Source organism: Bacillus rossius, chromosome 11 (assembly GCF_032445375.1).
Source record: "Bacillus rossius redtenbacheri isolate Brsri chromosome 11, Brsri_v3, whole genome shotgun sequence".
NCBI lineage: Eukaryota > Metazoa > Arthropoda > Insecta > Phasmatodea > Bacillidae > Bacillus > Bacillus rossius.
Window position 1 is genome coordinate 48,796,125 of NC_086338.1, and position 20,769 is coordinate 48,816,893.

Below are 20,769 nucleotides of genomic sequence, written 5' to 3' on the forward strand. Positions count from 1 at the left end.
TTGAGCCTATGTAGGGTATGGATAAACAGCATTGTACAGAGCTCAGGAACAGTGTCAGGATTTCACTTTTTGATGGGAATATCAACGTTTGGACTTCATTTTACAGGGTACCTTACGTGCACCAGCACTGCAGAACCCCAACCTTTCTTATTTTTCTGAGATATTATATATATATATATATATATATATATATATATATATATATATATATATATATATATATATATATATATATATATATATTCATTTGAGAAACCTAAATTTGTATTTAACTGTTAATACTTTTATAATAGTTTCTGTTATTTAATTGATTTTACTTATACAGGTCTTAACTATGTTTTTACCAAATTTCACAAAGATGCTATTCATTTAATTTCATTGTAATTAATTTAAATAATGCTTTTATAACTATAATTTTTCTTTTGCATTCATTCAATTTTTTTTTTTTTAATTTTTTTTTTTTACCTTTCTAGAATATTGGGGAGTGTTTTGGCAGAAAGAAAGACAGGTGCGTGACAAAGTGGCGCAAGGTATCCTGACAATTATTGTCAGTTGCTGACACATTCTGGTGTGTTCTGTGTATATTCTTATGATGAGAAAGCTGAACTCTGACATTCCCCACAGTGTTTATCACTTTAATAGAGAGAGAAAATTAAAAGAAAAAATTGCTGGTACTCCTGGAAGATTTTCTGTAATGAAATGTGTTGGGATTGGTAGGTTTCGGAGATCTGTGTTGTGATTGGTCGAGGAGGTCATGAAGCTTCCTCCTCCCCTACCTGCTGTAGAAATTTGTTTCATCTGGGCAAGTCATTGTTCAGCCGTGTTTTCTGGCTGTATGAATACAACTAATTCAATACCAGAATGTGTAGTCTGTGCTCTGTCTGAATTAGGTCTTGTTAGGACCATTCTGCAAAAACTTTAAGTTTAATACTACTATCAGTAGTTGATCTTTGAAACTGTAAAAATGTTGAAAAAAAAAAAACTTATTACCTGCCACTAAAATTGATTCTTCTATTCGGAAGGTGAAACAATTTCTGAATATTTTTCCAGGCGCAAAACTCATGTGCATTGATGGGAACGTTTAGAACAGCAAAGTACGAAGAGTAGTTTCACAACAGCAAATGTAAAACCCAATAATTCTGACAAAAGTTTTACTTCAAACAGGTTTATCATACTGGCACTGCCCAAGGCTGTACCCTAGTGGAGCCCAACGCGACTCGCTGTTTTACGACCCTGAAACTCTTTTCTTTTAAACCTCCCACGAGTGGCAAGTGCGGGTGACGTGCGGTTTGAACAGGCACCATCCGCCACGAAGAATAAAAGGAAGGGATGCAGGAGACAGCGCAGTGAATGGACCCCTAAATAAAATTAACGAGCACTGAAAACCTTTATTTTTAAGCCCCGAGGGTACAGCAGACATTGCTAAAACACCAAGACATACTTTTTAAAATATCAATTTAAGCAAATCGTCAGAGGATGCGAGTGCACCTGAGCAGTGGCAGAAGCATGCCCCCCTGCCCCCCCCCCCCCCCCCCCCCGGATTAAAGCGGGGGCCCCGGTGGTCCTCCCCCAGGAAAATTTGGATTTTAAGGTGTAAAATAGTGCTATTTTAGCAGTTTTCAGTTCTTAAATTTAAATATTGTAATGGGAAAAATTTTATTAATTTTTAATATGAAATTTGTTTGAGTGATGAATAAGAAATTTAATTAAAGATTTGTGCTAAGGGGGGGTGGGGGGTTGAACCCTAAACCACCCCTCCCCCTCCCCTGGCTACGCCCCTGCACCCGAGTGGAAGCAGGAGTGCTTCCAAGATGGCGTATTTTGGTTTGTTAAATTGCGTTGTGCTTTTAAGGTTAAGAGTTCTTGTTACAGAGTGGAAAAATAGGGTTTGATTATGTAAGAGTGATCATCAGTTAATTTTTTTTTATTTTCTTTAGCACATATTTTTTGAATATTCCCAATGGTCCCTTGTAAGGCGCAAGAACGCCAAGATGCCGCCATTGGACACGTCACTAACCCCAGTTACTCTAGATCGTTTTCCATAGTAGGATTGCTCCCTGCACCCAAAGAAATCCATCTTTTGTAATCTCACTGATTAACTTCATTCTGGTAACTTTACTATTTTATTAAATGCTTTCACTTATATTTGAAGCTTGCACGGTGGTAGACTTTTGAACTAATTATTTCCTCAAGATGGGAGGGGCTTTTGAAATCAACGCTGGACTTTGCATTTTTTTTTCAACCGTATGCGTCGACTGAACTTCCCTTGAACTGATTCGTGCCACAGAGCTTTTTAGCAACTTGCTTGTCTTTCAATGAAAACAAGCTATACACAGCTGTGATACGTGAATAAATCTTTTTGCAACCACAAATCATTTACTTGAGCGACGAAGTGGCGGTACCCACAGCCATGGGAGTTAAGGCATGTGGGTTAAGGGGATTGGTGCAGGACAAAAAACAGTCATTCGTCAGAATTTGTTGGAAATGAGCTTAAGTGTTTTATAAATGCTTGTTTATTACTACTGTACGGCCAGCCAGCACGTATATAAGCTAGCGGGTGAGATTTGGCAAGTTAGTGGCGAGAGAGCTTCCGTGCGGGGAGGTTGTCGAAGATTGCAGCTCTGAGGCCTGCCATCTAGCGGGAATCTTTCGAAGGTCTTCCACAATATCGCCTTTCTCTCTCTCGCTCTCTCTCCAACACGGACACCCAACCAGCTCTTATCTTCGCTTCCCATCTCACCCTATCCTTCATTCTCGGATCAGGTAGCCGCCCTTCCCCGCGCAGACTTTCGTGTTACTCCAGGAAACCAAGACAACCTGTGAAAAATTTGTCCAAAGCTGAATTTTTGTACTGTGGTAGAGTTGACTATGCTTAATAACATACCGAAAGTTTACCGCTGTAGACCTTGTGCGTTATCACCGAAAATTTGCATTTAAGTCCTAGGTGACAGAAACTTGCATCAGTCCATTAAAATGCTACCCATTTATACAGTTTTTAATTTTGACTGTCCGTAAACTTACCAAAATAATCTAGAATCTGTAATACACGCATTAATATTATTTTAGATCAGAACTGTGCAACATTTTAATGTAGCCTATATTATAAAATATATATTTAATTGTATGAAATTAGTTTACTACATAACAATTGAAGAAAACGATACACCGTAAATGTGCTTATTGAGTTGTCACTTTTATAACATAATTCGTATGATAATATTATTTTTTCCAGAAAATAAATAAAGCATAAGTTGTGTTGTAAAATGTATTGATAGAATTACATATTTAGTATTTTTTTTCTAAGTTAATTCATTGGAGTGCTGCGCCTAGCTTACTTCGTTGAATTGCTAGTGGCAAAGAGCGGTGGTGGATGTATATGCAAGAGTTTGACCGTATTTTATGACCCCAGCTGTGAGAGGGTGTTCGTCCCAGAAATCCTAACGGTCAAGGAAAATAGCCTTTCTCTGTAGTCACGTACGGGTCTGCTACTCGCGTAATATCGTCAGTTTATCACAACTTTCCGGGAAGTTCTATTGTTGTTATTTATTTATAATTTAGAAATTAAAGAGTCGATCATACTAACATTTTTACCTAAGCAAATCGCATCCTGGAAGATTTTTATCTACGTTTGCAGCAAAAAATCACTTGCAGTTAGGAAACTTTTATTCTTTCAGAGTAAAATTCAGTCTGGAATTACCATACATTAAAAACCTTAATTTTCTGGAGCAAAAAACGTCCCAGCACGAGCGACTTTAACACTGCTGCACACACACTACGCAGCTTGAAATACATCAGTGGTCAGACTATTGTACCAGACACTCAAAATATATACATTTAAACCTTACAAAAAAAAACACAGACAATATTTATGAAGTGATTTTGACGCTACGCTCAACATATTTATGTAACATGTAGTCAAATTTCTATAAAAAATATATATATTTCTTACCTTTTATGATTAAAATTACCAATTTAATAATAGGACGTTTAAACATTGAGGTGTTTATCACAGTTTCCATGTAGGACATTCTTTTATATTACTTTGGTGCCATAATGAGAACCGACTTAAAAAAGTATTAAAGTTATTAAATTTACGAAACATTTTTGTGGATCATTGTAGAAATTATCATTAAGGACTCAACTGCTCATTATTGGTGTGATCACAAGGTTTCATCGGTAAACTTTTGACGTGTTACTAAGAAATGTTCATTCTACTACTGTACAAAATTTTTGCTTTGGGATAATTTTCCATGTATTAAAATTTTTTGTTTCTTAACAGCGAAATTCGTCCCGACCCGAGCCTACTTCGACAACCTCGCAGTAGTATACACTACGCGGCTCGGATCGCTTTAGTGGTCAGACTAATTGTATGAGACACTTAAAAAATATACCAATTTAAAGATGAATAAATATGCAACAACGTTTACTCTAAGCGATTTCCACGTTGGGCTCTTTAAGTTTATGTAAGATGTATTTATATTTCCTTAAAATTGAATGAAAGTGAATTAGTTAACTTTAATGATTTAAAAGGTCTATTTTATAGAAACATGTTTAAACTTTGTGCTTTTTATCACTATCCTCAGATAGGGCAATGTTTCTAGATTATTTTGGGTTCCATACTGACGGTCTACTCCATAAACTGCATTTGCAATATCCATTATTGTGGATCGTTGCAAAAAATTGTCATTTTGGACTTAACTGCTCATTTTTGGTGTGACGCACAAGGTTTGCGCCAGTACATAAACTTTTGACGTGTTACTAAGAAATGTTCATTCTACTACTGTACAAATTTTCGGCTTTGGGATAATTTTCCATGTATTAAAAACCTTTGTTTCTTCACAGCGAAATTCGTCCCGACCCGAGCCTACTTCGGCAACCTCGCAGTAGTACTTATACACTACGCGGCTCGGGTCGCTTTAGTGGTCAGACACATTGTACCAGGCTCTCAACAAATAAACTAATTTAAAATTTAAGAACTAAATCGTGATCGTAAAATGGCAGCCATGGTGATTTGCGAATTTATGGAGAAATAAAAGCAGCTAAAATCTTATGTAGTTTCCAAGAGACATTATTACATCACCAATCATCTAAAGTAACAGGTTTGCAAAATTTCAACATATTCAGTAACTAGTCAGTTTTTCAAATGTGTTAGTATTAACAATCTGGACCATATCTAGTCGGTGAGGTCTGTATTGTTACAGACTATCTGTATTCTGGTATTTGGATTTTGAAGCTACTTAATGATTCGCTTTCAATGTATATTAAAATATACCTAATGCTAATTGCAGGAATATTTCTACTCGATTTCAAAATTATAATTCCTGAACATTTGTAGCGGACACATTTAAATGTAACACTTACTGATTTACGATTTGTGTTGAGGTTTCACATGCGTGGCCCCTGCTCTGGTAACAATGAGTCATTACAACCGGTGACGTCTGTACGAGCGTCTTCACAAGTTATCCTGAAATATGTTCTTAAATATTAATTCAAGTGAATTCTTAAAATCCTACACACCTTATCTTAAGTGTCGTAAATGAATCGTTATATTTTGTAAATCCATATAATATAGGAGCCAACATGGCGCGAAGCGATGGACGCGATACGAATAATATTTTTTTTTTTTACCAATCACTACATCAGTAAATATTTGTGGTTTCCATTCGCTATGAATTCAAGCATGTAACATGTGTACTGCTTCTTCAATTCGGCCACAGTTAAATGGGAGGCTCTGAATCACTGAAAACTCCTCAACAAAATCAACGATGAATCACAGGCATTACAACAAACAGTTGTCACAAGTCAAGTAGCCAATGAGCAGGTGACATTTTTCGAGTCCGTAGAGGATTGTTGAGACTATCATACAGGTCAATGGCAACGCGCCCTTACGCGCATGGTTAATACCCCGCATGAGTAGAGTGTAAAGGCGTAAGCCTGAGACACATCTAGGTCCTCATCTAACCGCGCACACTTAGATTTAACTCAGGATAGGGTGAAAAATATTTACTAATTTTGCAGTCCTAACAGTCACCAACGAATAGCCAGCAAAATACATAAATAAGCTCACGAATATTGTTCGTGAATGAAGGCGAAGCTGATACTTTGGAAACGTTACCGGCAGATATTAAATAATGTTTAACTATTATTTACGTAACTTACTTCTTAAAACTGCATTCATGTAAACAGATTTTGTGTGAGACTATGTTGAGTGTTTTCTGCTACACTTAGTTTTCTGAAAAAAGTCTATTGTGGCTTAATAAACTTGTTAACATTGATGCCTGCCATAAAAAAAAAATAATTCAAACGTAATTATACGGATACATGTTGAGTATAGTTTATGAATGGTTCACGCATTGCTGAAAAAAAAAACATGTTTACAATTTTACACATCTTTTTGTTGTCACATCGCGTCCATCGCGTCGTACATACGCAACTCTGAAAAATAAATATATTGTAAAAAAAGCTATAATAAATTAATCTCTTATCTTTCTTTATTCTTTTTTCTAAGCGCTCTAATGGCTTTCGATAGTTTTGTTCTTTTGTGTACTCTGCTTGGTGGAGGTTTCTTCTGCATTTTATTCCTGAATAAATCTTACGCTTACAACAAAAAACATCTAGCTAAATCACTGTGCTAAATAATAACAGAGAATAACCATTCAATTATACGCCGAGCTAGACCAAACACGTTCTCTTATCTACTGAAAATGAGTACGTTGACCATATCAGTTTCCCGCGAAATCCCGTCTCCCCTTCGTAAACAGCAGACAGCTGTGGCAGAGTGGGAACGAGCTGCAAACAGTTTGGAAAACTGTCACAAGGTGTCACTACTGTCCAGCGCGCTCCATAATTCCTCGTATCCGAGCTTGCACGCTGCTCAAATTTCTACAGCTACGTTTTTACTTTAGGTCCGACTGCAATAAGCTAAAGACTAAAATAAAGTCAATCATTCAGCCGACATATATGTAGGCGTTTGAATTACAAATGAAAACGCGAATGTTATTAAATTCGCAAATGAATATCACGCAATTTCGTAGCAGCTCATTTATTAAAATTAAAATTGTAAATACGTTAAATTAATAATGATTACAGATAAAATAATGGTCACAGTCATATCTCCCGTGTCTGAAAATTTATCTGCGAAAGTTTTACCACTGAATTCTTTATAGTTTTTAATAAAGCTTGAATTTAAAAAATTACCGAAAATCAGAAATAACTTAATTAAAATAAAAAAATAAAAAAATAAATTTTACACCAGAATGGTTCAAATCTTCTCTAGCAGCTGAATCATTAACAAATATATTGTTTTTTTTTAATACGATGCTGGTGCACCAATCCCCTTAAACGGGGAGCCCACATTTGACACCTATCAGCATGCCCAATGCAAACAGTGAACCAAGTCTTTTCTTAAGGCTAAGATCCTGAGTTTATCGCGAGCGGGCAAAGACACGCGTAGTTACCTAAGTCCTCAACAGAGCGCACTAGCAGTACGGGTGAACGATGTAGAGACGCGCGGAAAAGGAAGGGGGGTGGGAAAGAGGACGCTGTTCTCAGAATTCTTATCGCCCAGCGGGGAGTCATGTTTACGACCGGTCAGGGAGAGGGGGGTGGAGGAAGGGTGTACTCTGCCTCGGCTAGTATTAGATTTCCAATCCCTTTGCCTCTCTGTCCATGTCCCTCACACCCACCCAAGAATACTGAATCCTCAACAAAGCGCAAGAGAATAAATATTACTATTTTTGGTACATTTCAGTTAGAAACCCGTACGTAACCGAGTGCAACCCAAGGTAATTATAATAAATATTAATTTGGTGCACTACACATATACGATATACAAATTGTATGTTTTACTGTGTTGATTATGTGGCCAAAACTATCAGATTTGATCTCTTTTGCAAGAACGCTCGTTCACAGCTAACCACTACATTCAAATAAGTTGACCAGTAATGTAGTTTTCCTGCCCCCGTAAAAAAAAATATTTAACTGTGTGTGTGTACAACAAAGGTTTTGCGCTTCTACAAATTTTATTTCTTTACCCATTTTGTCACAGGTGTGTGCATATATGTATTACACAAACAGTTAAACGTTGACCACCTAATAGCATGACGTTATGTTGCAAAGCGGTATTATTTGCTATATTTTATATCTGATTAGGACTGTATTTTTCTGTGCAACTATATATACAGGCGAACTTTTTATACTATCGGAGAATTTTTTGTAGCTGAATATCTGTCTTCAAAATATTGCAGGTTATTGCAATAATTTTAGTGTTTTAAATGTATTATGTTTTTAAGTATGTATACATGAGGCTAGAGCTAGAAAAATGTTTGGTTTGCTTTTTTAGCTGACCTGCAGCTTGTGGCTTTTGATTACACTTCCTTTTTTATATGTGATGTTTAAAAACGATATTAGTAAATGTCCTGGCATTCGTACTTCTTGTAAAAAACATAATCATATTTTCGAAAATTAAGCTATAATTTAGTAATTTATTATTGCAATATAAATACTTGTGTATGTCAGTCGCGTCTGGTGAAATGAGGAGCTCCTTCACGCTATCCCTACTGGTGACGTCAAGCATCACTGGTAGTTCGTCTTTTATGTATGAACTGGAAGTCAAAGATGCTCGAAATAAACATCAGTTGTAACTAATAATAATAATAATAATTTAATTCTGAAAGGACCACATACTCGAAGAATCGCCTTCTCTACGCAATCAAACGTGTTGGAAGTAAAATATCTAAGGAGTAGGCTACACGTCATAGGTTGTATAAGGGAGCTAACCAAAGGATATTTTATCGTGAATACAGATAAAGTGATATTTTAAGAGTAGTAATTACCCCCTCCCCCAACACCACCCACAAACTGATGGATTTATTGACACATCTGTACATAAAAAAACACTGTTCCAGAATCTGCACCTGAATCGTCTTAGTGGGGAAAAGGTGTACATAAATTACAATCACTCAGGTTATACAGAAGGTAATCAACCAGAGTAAGTGATTAGGAGCAAGGAATACTAATGCAATAAATATGCCATTGATATAATTTAATGATAATTTTTACTCACGTTTTAGAAGTTGATATTGCTGAATAGCAAATTTAAATTTTAAAATATTGTAACAATGAAAAATTGCGAACCAATAAATATTTTTTGCTTAGTGTATCATTTGATTATGTCTTAAGACAAATGGAAACTAGATATTATGAGTACGAAATATTTTTTTAAGTAATAAAATTTACATAATAAAATACTTACATTCATACAAAATACAAATCTTTTTCTTAGATATACAAGTATAACTACAATTCATTTTCGGCCAACGAACATATAGTTATGCTTTGGGCCCTGATAATAATACATAATTACATTTTCACTTTTCACCAAAAGTACCTACATGAGGCACAAAAGTCAACAAATCTTAAAACACAATAAAAATATATCCGGTCTACATTATATTTTAATACAAACACCAATACAATACTAATTTTAACTGAACATTTTTTGGATATATGCATAATTTTATTAAAATTAATCAGAAAGTAATGCAGTTACATGTTTGCAACCTTGCGTCTTCACTTGCCTTTGACGAATCCGGATAGGTTCAATGTTTAGCCAGCCGAAAAAGATGTTTAGATTTTATTTTTAAACGCATGTGAAATTAGTCCTTTTTTTTAACACTTCATCGCTGTCACGTGAACTTACGGCAACTTACATTATTGTTTTACTTTTGTTTTGTAGTAACGATTGGTAGGCTAAATATGTACATGTGTTTGTCAATTTATTTATTTATACCAGTCAAATACAAAATAAATGATATTTATTTTACGACCTCTTAAATTATTTAAATGATATATAAAATATGACCAAACATTTTTCAAATGAAAACGTATTTTCAACTGGAAGTACGCGAGAATTACACAGATTCATTTACTTGCGTATTGCATAGCATAATTCACGTCCATTTTTGACAGCCTTGCGACGTCACTTCCAAAGTATATACAAGTATATTCTTCAGGCGAATTCGGACACAGCATTATAATCTGCCATTATAGGCTAGAAGACGTGTTCTTACATTTGCTTGGAGTTTTAAATTATTTTTTTGAAATAATAAAGGCAATTTTAAAGTTTAACTCCATTGCAGAAACACTTACGCAATATATTTGGTGGTTCTCTGCAAGTGTATTTTGTGTTTTATTCTAGTTCGATAATGAAGTCAATCGGAATTTATTGACTTTTTTTCAGATTTGTTTATACATTAGATGTATATAAATATAAAAAATTATGTAACAGGATGGATCTTAAATGGTTTGAACAGTTATCTATAATGACTTAGTTGGTTTGTTCATTAAAAGCCTTTCTTTTTTACTGTTCAAGTTGGATTCCTTTATAACTCAAAAAAATTATCACGTAACTAAAAAATTATGAAAGAGCTTAGTTCTGTTCGTATGTAGGTGTTAATTTTATGAAAATAATGTAATACAATTTGTTCTCTAGATAAGTAGATTTAGAAGTAAGGCTTCATATTTCAGTCGTTACCATGGTACGACTTCCGGAAATGTTTTAAATATATTTGTTTTTACAGAAGGTACAGAGCTTGCAGGTTGCGCAGAAAGGAATTGTATTGTTTGTGAGAGTTCTCTGTTGGTAGTAACACATATGATATATGTTTGATGTTCTGTTTCCAACTCATCGTTAACTAAATTTTACAGACTGATAATTATTCTTTGATTTAAAATCTAAGTTATTTACAGTGTTTAAAATATACTTTCTTGCGTTTAAGAATATTTAGTTTTGTTTGTATGATGTTTGAGTCACCCGCAAAGATGAGATAGTTATTTTATACTGCTTCTTTCGCGGTTTTTTAATTTTAGTCTTGACAATGGGGAATGAATTATTCAGGCTGTGATAAATAGATAGATTATGCTTTATATCATTAAGATCAAACTCTTCTATTTTTGTGCATTTGATAGTATTCCTAGTTTAGTTAATTTATCCAACAATATATTTAAACAATCGAGGCCTTAGATGCTTAATAAAAAAACTCAATTGATTCATAATCAGTTGCCGTGTATAGATTTATTTTGTAGAAAATAAGCAGTATGTGTTTTAGTACTTAGAGTTGATGTAAAACCATGTATTAAATTTGAAAGTATGTTGTGCTTTTCATATTTAAATTATCATACAATGATCAAATATTTTTTGATATAAGTAAGGACACCTGTATTTCGCGAATACATCTCGTGTCCGGCTATTTCACACATAACTGTAGCTTTTTTCTTAGAGGTTTGGCGAATTGTGGGCGTGCAGCAGTACGGTAACTACGTCCTCATTGGCCCCGTCAAGTGCGGGAAACAGCCTTCACCGACCACAGCCAATAATTAGAAGAAAAATCTACAGTGTTTTGTAAAATACCTTGACACGAAATGTATTCGCGAAATACAGATGTCCCTAGATATAAGCCGTAATTGATCTCGGACGATAATTTTCTTTACTGGTATTATCACCTTTCTTATGCAGGAGAATAGTTTTTGTAGTCTTGTGATACCCATTCTGAACGAATTCCAATAATGGAATATGTGTTTATTATAATAAATTTGAAAAAGAAATTATAAAAAATTACAAATTAATCTACTGCACATAAATCACAGATTTTAAAAAGCCAAAATTACTATAATATTCAAAATATTACAAAGCGTGCCATGTAGAAAACACGGACGCATGTTGTTGTCTAAATGAAATAAATAAAATACAAGTCTGCGGCTTTAAAAACCAAAGAAATAAAATGTTTCATAAATATTCAACGGTTATAAGGGTACAACCATTCATTACACTGATAGGACATAGTTTTTCAGTACATCATACTGATTCCAAACCAGACACACATATATAAATAATTTGTGTTACACTTCAATTAATTTGGCCATGATTTAAACCTGATAAATAAACAATGCAAACAAGCGGAACTGTACAGAGTATCTTCAAATAAAATCTGGGCCAAAAGTAAATCTATATTTTAGTGCTCAATACAATTCGAAGGAAATGGAAGATTTTTTGTAGTATTATAAATGATCATACAAGGATTGCTGATTTGGTTTTGTATTAATTTTGAGCGTAAAACTACCCCGAAAATATTGCCATCGTAAACATTACTATGAGTCTGATTGGCCATGTTGGTGATATGCACGATTTTCAAGGCTGTCTCCCGATATTATATGATATGTGTTTTATTTTTTATACAAAATGAAGCACGAATATGTTTTATATTTCTTGTGTGTGATACCAGTTGCAAAGACTTTGCAGTTGGATTTTATGGGTAGTGAATCAGTGGTATAAAATAACTTCATTTATTTTTTCCCGATAACATATTTTTGACATTAGTATAATTTTATCACTCGCCAAGCAGAGAACCTTATTTTTTTTGGTCACGAAAAAAATTGTTTGTATTCAATATCAGCTAATAACTTATTATTGCTTATGTCATCAAATACATTTACAGTACTGTTCAATTTGTACAAGCATGAGAAGTAAACAATAATTTCTGCAACAGCGATCTTCCGAAAGAAGGTATACACCGATTTTAAAGGTGCGTGCCTATTTCTTAATTTTATTTTTTTAATAATTAGAAAATAAAAATTGGTACTTTTCCGAATTTCCTCATTGAGGCTGCGACCCAAATTTCAAGTTTCCAGCCCTTTTGGTAGTGGGTTGGAATTTGTATTGGCCAGTATGTGAGCGAGGGAACTACTTTTTGCATATTCGAGCAATTCAAAATTTAGGCCCTAAAGTTTAATTATAACAATTTCACGTAAACTAGATAGCTCAAAGGCTGGTAAAACAATATAATTTTATTTCATATAATTCTGTATCAATTTCATCGAAGTATTACACACCCATTTAAACACATTTTATATACATAATAATTTTACTTCAGCAAGGTCTTCGGTTTCTTGTAACACAAATAAAATTACCTAAAAAAATTACGGGAAATACTTAAAAAAGTTTTTAAATTGTAATATTTGCCAAAGAATTTAAATAAATCTAACTGCAAATGTAAGAACACAGTATAAAGGTCTTTAAAATTGTATTTTGGAAAATTACCTGAATTTTTATTTGCTAAAACTCCTCATTTCACTTGTTCAAAAGTATTTACATGTATACATATGCGTGCGTGTGTGCGCGCACGTGGAACTTATGTTTCTATGATCATTTATAGTTGCAAATAATGTAGCGGAAGTTAAATTGAAAAATATATAATTCTTTTTGGCCAATATTTGTTTTAAAACATAATTTTACATGACCCCAGATGCAAAAAAAAAAAAATCGCCACTGCCTTGTAATTGCGTTTCTAACGAACTTGTGTAACTAACGAAAATGCTCAAGGTTAGTGATAAAATAAATGCTTGGGTAGTGAAAAATCCATTGTTAAAAACCAAAAGTAATTTTAAACGACCTTTAGTTAACCATACTTGAACGACAGCATCGAGAGATTGTCCCTATTTTTTGTATCGTTATATACATAACTAAATCATTACGGGAGGAAGTTGCCATAGGCGGCTGGTCCTTCAGTTACTAATTTTTTTTAAACATCTATTAATATTTTTATCATAACTCATTTATGTAACATTACACCCAGAGGTATAGCCCATACTACCAGAGCTAAAGTCGAGGTACAAATATAATTAAATAAACATAATTAAATAAATTATAACTAAAGAAATATAATTAAATTAATTTATACAAAATCATTGTCATTTTGCAAATCAATTTTTTTACAATAATTATTGAAATATTCTAATAAAATCTTAAACATTATATATTTGTCTTGAATAGAAGTATAAATAATAAATTAAATTGATTTTGGAAGTTATATTATTATATGTTTGCTATTATTTTAATACACCGTGATTGCAGGATTCATTCATGTGTTACGGTAAAGAGTCATATCAAAATACATAATGAAGTCACTAAGATAATATGTGAAATAAGGTTGTAATAAATGTAATTTGCGACGTTCACGTAGATGCCCGTAAACGAAACAGGTTAGATATCATATTTAGCACTTTAGTATTTCCAAAATAAGTTTTTTTTAAGGCGCCCAACTATTATAGTAAATCTCTATCTACTAAAACAATTCAGTAATTGTAGTTAGATGATTTTAAATCAAAAATATTCTATGAATAAATTTGTCACAAGAGAAGCATATTAATTATAATTTACATCACTGAGAAGATGACAAATATATCTATAGAAATTGTCGACAACGTGAGACGGTTTTCAATTCATTTATTACTATTGCTGATACTAGTGTTGTGTTTTGACCGTTTCGAAGCGGTAATATTCCCGCCTGAACTCCTGCGATATTCGAGGCATCTAGTGAGTAAACTCGGAACTAATCGGAGCTCTAGCGGCAAACTGTTGAACTCGTTCCTTTCATGAGCGGCAAGTGACAGTTAAATCACAATATTTTGTACTCAGATTATTTAAATTCTGTACGTTGTATTAAAAAAATTATACGGCAGAATTGTTCATTGTACCTCCTTTAAGTTGTGTGCAAAGTAACAGCAGTTTACCGTTTAAATATATACCTAATATTTAGTTTTTAAAATTTGAAAATTAAAATTAAATAAGAAAGCATTTTTTGAGAAAATTTTAATCATCATATTTACAAAATTTAAAGTTTTGTTTACAATTCTGCCGTTTATATATTTTTTATCTACTACGATATTCATGGCAGAAATAATTTTCTTGGAGGCTGCAAAACTAAGGATCTTAGCCTTAAGGAGTAACAATCATGGGGTTCAAGTCTTATCCCCCACGTCACTCCCCGCGGTAAGATATTTACTGGGTCCACATGCCCTTACTCCCAGTGGTGCACATCTCTACCATTACCGCCAACGTACACATATAAACCCCTACTTCAACAAGACAAATATACTCAAAATGTAGAGCAATACTTAGTAGAAGCATCTTGCATCAATTTAAAATCACAAATACTAGCTGCACTCACTTTGAAAAAAAAAAAAAAAAAAAATGATGTCAATTGTTCAGAAAAATGAAAAAATTCGTAACATACATTTAACATAACTACTGAACATACCTGGTGAGATATTATTTGTGCTGACACAGGTTTCACAGGTCTCAGGAAGGAGATTATATTGCTCTTTGTGATGGAAACATCTGATTTTGGTGCTGGTTCCGACAGTGATACAGTGTGTGTATCCTCGGAGCTATCATCTTGTTTTTGCTTGGTGTTTTGAACAGAGCCAACATCTTGTTCTTGCTTCATTTGTGGAATAGAGGCAACATCTTGTTCTTGCTTTGTTTGTGGAATGGAGCCACCAACTTCTTGTTCTCGATTCGTTTGCGGAATGGAGCCAACTTCTTGTTCTTGCTTCGTTTGCGGAATGGAGCCAATATCTGGTTTTTGCTTCATTTGTGGAATGGAGGCCACATCTTGTTCTTGCTTTGTTTGCGGAACAGAGCCAACTTCTTGTACGTGCATCGTTTGCGGAATGGAGTCACCAACTTCTTTTTCTCGATTCGTTTCTGGAATGGAGCCAACTTCTTGTTCTTGCTTTGTTTGCAGAATGGAGCCAAATTCTGGTTTTTGCTTGGTTTGTGGAACAAATACATCTTCATTTTCCTTAGTTTGTGGAACGAAGCTATCATTTGGTTTTTGCTTTATTTGCGAAATGGAGCCAACATCTTTTTGCTCGCTTTGCAAAACATAGCTATCACTTTGCTTTTGCTCTGTTTGTGGAATGGACATTTCATCTGGTGTTTGCTTCATTTGGGGAACGGAGCCAAACCCTCGTTTTTGCTTGGATAACGAATCCAAACTATCATCTTGTTTTCGTTTGGTTATTGGAATACTTAACAATGGTCTTTTTTTGCTGACAGCAGATTCACAATTCGGAGTTTGTAGCCAAGTAGAACTTTTCAGCTCCGAAGCCCGTACCATGAGAATGATAATGTTTGCTTGATGGGAGTTTGGTTCAACATCAACAAAAACCACCTGAAATTTTTTACCACAACATTCAGTGCTACATAAAAAAACAATAAAACAGGAAAAATCTTCAAATTGCAAAGGAAGTACTACTACAGCACATTCAGCACTACAACACAAAAACTCAGTAGGCACATTCGTTCAAAAACCCTCAAAACTTAACTTGGTGTTATTTAAGCTATATTATTAATATTTATAATGATAATTTTACTTTTATGATTAGACTTGCAAGTTAATGCTACATTTCATTTCAAAATTATTTAACCTATCAAATGACGTTTTGGTGTTATTTAGGTTTGGATCATTTTCCACCATAAACTACTTAACTAGTTATTCACAATGGGTTTCATGTAATGTAACAGATGTAAATTGTTTGTTATAAAAACTTAGCATTTTTGTTTTAGATTAGATTTAATGAAATAAGTAACTGGCTGTGTTTGAAATTGCTACAAAATGTGGGTTCATAAATATAAAGAAAACAATAGGAATTATTTAATAATGTGTACATGTGCTAAAGACTTACCTAATGCAACCAATTAATCATTCTGTCAATGTTTCATTCTCACCTTATTCATCTCTCATCATCTCTAATGATGTTAAGCCCTAATTAATTTTTCATTCATCCATTCATTCATGTATTAATTAGTTAATTCAGTCAAATACAAAATAAATAATGTCAAGATCAATTTGGAATAAATGAGATAAGCTCGATTCAAACATGGGCCTTCTACTTGCAAAAAAAAAAAAAAAGGACAATAAAACTATTACATCCTGAAATATCAATAACTGAACTTATTTTAAATGAGAAACTTAGTCAATTATATGTGCTATGAGTGTGTTTCTTAAAACGTACCTTAACCATCACAAACGGATCTGTGTTTTCCTTGCTCCTCTTGCACAACATTTTCAAGGTGAGGTGCGTAATGTCAGGAAACATGCAAACATACAGCAACTTCTTGATACATGACAGTTGGGACAGCCGCTTCACTTCTAACAGATCTACAAAGAGACAAATTATTCTGACAGCAGAACAGAAGGGCTACAAGAAACAAGTGGCAGTGAAATAATTAAATTAAAAAAACACATGAACAAAGAAAAATTTCAACAGCTTGCACAATTTCACACTCAACTTTTTTCCTAAATTTTAAAACTAAAAATTCACTTGTGGATTCAGTATTAGGTGTTATGTATTTATTATTTAATTGGATTTCAAGTGAAGTACTTTCAGTCAAATTAATTTTTTTATTATTATTTGAGAAAATTGGTTAAACTGAGTTTGTAATGATGCCAATGATGATAATATTATTCTTGGATGCTCTGGTCTTCCATTAAGGATCTGAATTGAAAAAAGAAAAAAAAGTAAAATATGATTTACCTGAATATTAGATGACCAGAGATTTACGTAGTTGGAAATTTATAGCAATTTGGAATTCATGATGACCCAAACCCTGAAACCCTGGTTACAAAACTTGGGTGGGGTGGGGCTCAAACATTCTGGAACGTGTAACAGAGGGTTCTTAAGTTGACGTAAGGGATTGTCCCTTGGCGGGCAAAAGTCTGTCAGTAGAAGATATATTATGACCCAAGTTAAACACGTTCGGGGTTGAAGAGGTCCTTATGACATAAAAATATAAGTTTGTTAAGTTATCTAGGGCAGGAAAGGTCTATGTTTTCTTGTATTAAAGTCTTGGCATGGGGCAAAGTCTCTATTTTCAGAAAACTCATGAGTACTTCACAGTTCCAACTAAGGAGTAATAATAAATAAGGTTTAAGACAAATTTTAAGTATTTCATCATAAGGATTAGGATAAAGTTTGGAGATGCTCTCTCTCTATTTTATTAACTTAGAGTACTCATAAAGTCTTATGTTATTGGTAGATTTAATTTAAGTGGTATGGCTGCACTCAAGTTGAGTTTTGAGTACATTTTAAATGAGAGTCCCTCATAAAAATCATTAATTTATTCTTGAAAATTATGAATGGTTGTAAACTTATGACTAAATTATCGTTATCTAAGTATTTTGTTACCTAATCAATAAATATAAGTTTTATGAGACACAGAGCCAAGTTATTTCTTTATCAAATTCAGTCCATAGGTTTACGATAGTTAAACTTCAACCCAGAAAACATTCTGCATTGGACGATGAAACTTAGGAAACGGTCAGTAGCGATTTAAGCTATCGCTGCTGTTCTACTCTACCGAGCATGCGGTAAATTCCGAGTTCACGTTTCCCCCTATGCTTTGATGGTTTAAATGGTAGTTGCGCAGAAGTAAAAAACCTAAACCCCACCAAGTTACATTTGACTGGAATCATTCCAGTTAATTTTTATATCTATATATTTAAAAAAAAATTATCGAATAAAAAACCATTCCACTATTAAATTTGTCGCAGTTCTAGTGGTGTTCTCGCACACGTGTTTAGGAAAAGAGGGGCTGACGGCTTCGTGATTATAGACGTGCGCGGCACGTCGCACGTCAAATTTTACGTACCACGCAAAACCCCTCCTACCTGCTTGTTGAAAATATTAAAAAAAAAATCACCCACATTTCTTCCGCTGAAGGTCTTTCAGGCCGCTCCACGTGTCCAGCACCACGGAACACACGGCGGTGAACTGCTTGGCCGTGTCTCCGGACGCCGGCACGGCCGGTTCCGACGGCTCGTCGACGTGCACCACGTTGTCTATGCCGTTCAGAGTCGGGTTCACGTCGAACACGGACGGGAGGGCCAGCGCCGAGGCTTGCACGCAGTACACGACGCTGCATCGCTGCGAAAAGAAAAGCAAGTGCGAGATCATCATCATTAAGAACGATTCCCGGTCCTGCCGGTTCTCGGAAAATACACGGTACCGGAAAAAAAGTCAATGTAATTCGTGCACCACGAAAAAGCTTCACGGCAAAATTTTACGGTAGACCTCTGCACCATCAAAGTCTTCACCGACTGTCGAAACCACAGACAGTAAGGATATAGACCCGACATGATCTAAGATATTACAAAACGTTAGATTTGTATATTAGGTATTTAAATTAGCTAACAGAAAAAAAAAATTGTATGTATGTTGAATAATTCAAAAATCACAGACACGCACTCTTCGATTTTATTTATTCGCAATTATGGTATTAACTTCACGCACATGTCTTTCTAGCTTCACTTTAAGACCATTTGTGACAGGTGAATGTAAGGGTTGGTAAATCTTTGAAAATTTAAGGTGGTGACAGTGCGCAGTCTCCCTCCCCTCCCCATCTTTCACACCCTTCGCTTAGCCCCAACCCAGATGGAAAGATAACGCCCAAGTTGGGTCCTAGTGTGAAAAAGAGTTTTTTGTTCCAAAGATCCCAGTCTTTTTTTTTTGTCCATATTTTCACTTGGAGACAGGAATGATCATTTCAACTAAAAGTATACCTGCGGGGAAAAAAAACATAGGCTTTTAAATATCTTAGCTTGAAAATAAACTACCATGATTCATAGTTGGCTACTACTCATGAACTGTAGGTGTTTGCTATGACTCTTGCAGCCCTACAACACTTTTAACTAAAAAAAAAAAATCATGTGTCTATATCTTCTAATACGTACATAAATTGTAATTGCTTTAATGCGTTGCTACTGACACATTTGTTTTTATATATTTTTTTTTTACAATTCACCTAATCTTTTGCACGCAGTATATTTGGTGTGACTGGGAATTATGTGGAGGTCAACAGAGATCCATTTTAATAATTATGATGCACTCATATAATCATCAGAAACAAAGTCTGGAAAATATCTAGGTTAAAAAAGTCCTTATTCTAAGATATTTTATTTCAATACAAATTACCAATTCTTGTTTTGTACAAAGTAACAATTATTCCTTAAGGGGCTCGCCTCGTCAGGGGTGCATCTGTGTCAGTGAGGCTGGATTATAAGCACGACGCTTACTGGTGCTTCTAGCGCGGTATCTGCCTCTGGACTGGCGCGCAGTCTTCTCGTCGTCACAGGATAACTGTGAAATTTGACCGGTGATCGTAACATTATATGGCGGAGAAATGAAGATAAAGGTGTTATGCAAGTCCCTTAAGTGCTTTCAAGAATCTGTACTGATTGTTTTATGACTAAAAAATATTCTGAAAACACCCGTTTTAGCCATTTTGATGCTTCTAAAAATAGTTAAAAAACTTAATCCAAAATTAAAAGTACTTTTCGGCCCTCAGCGAACTCTTAAATGCTATTCGTAAACAGGCCCCACTCGAATATCTTGAGTAGTTTTAAAATCGCGTTATTTTTCCTGAAGCTCTGCGCACCGTGTGTGTGCCCGGGTAGGCGGGGCCCTTAAGTGCATTTTTCGTAAGGCTATCTGATGATCATGAATGCACACAAGATTAACCGGCACGGAACACCAACCTTCGCTATGAACATGGTGATGAAGGTGGTGGTGCCCATGGTGATCACGGCAGTCTCCTTGTTCAGATCCAGCATCTCCGCCACGGTTTCGCAGAGAGTGGGGATGCCGTGGAAGCTGCTCAGCATCGAGGTCTTGCCGATGTGCACCCACAGGCCCCCGACCTCTTCTTCCAAGAACTCCTCTCCGATCACGGGGCCCCAGTGCTCTGAGTTATCAGCACTGCGCAGTCACGGCAAAGAGAAAATTCTTAATTCTCTCGCCTGCACGATCACGAGAGGTGGCAATGCCACTCGTCTCGACAAAAGGTTAGCTAGCAAGAAACTACAAAACACTAAAGAAGAGAGTCGGTACCTATCAGCTTACAGAAAAGCAAAAAACCTGTTGTATTAA

At 34.8% G+C, this 20,769-nt stretch overlaps 1 protein-coding gene across 1 annotated transcript in view; it reads right to left on the reverse strand.

Annotated features, from left to right (window-relative positions):
* Positions 1-20,769, reverse strand: part of LOC134536932 (uncharacterized) — a 66,069-nt gene that overhangs the window by 26,282 nt on the left and 19,018 nt on the right. Inside the window, exons 13-16 of the mRNA XM_063377029.1 lie at positions 20,379-20,598; positions 18,549-18,768; positions 16,858-17,003; positions 15,096-16,013 (exon numbers count right to left, since the gene is read on the reverse strand). Coding sequence (XP_063233099.1) covers positions 15,096-16,013; positions 16,858-17,003; positions 18,549-18,768; positions 20,379-20,598 — 1,504 coding nt within the window. The remainder of the gene's footprint in view (positions 1-15,095; positions 16,014-16,857; positions 17,004-18,548; positions 18,769-20,378; positions 20,599-20,769) is intronic.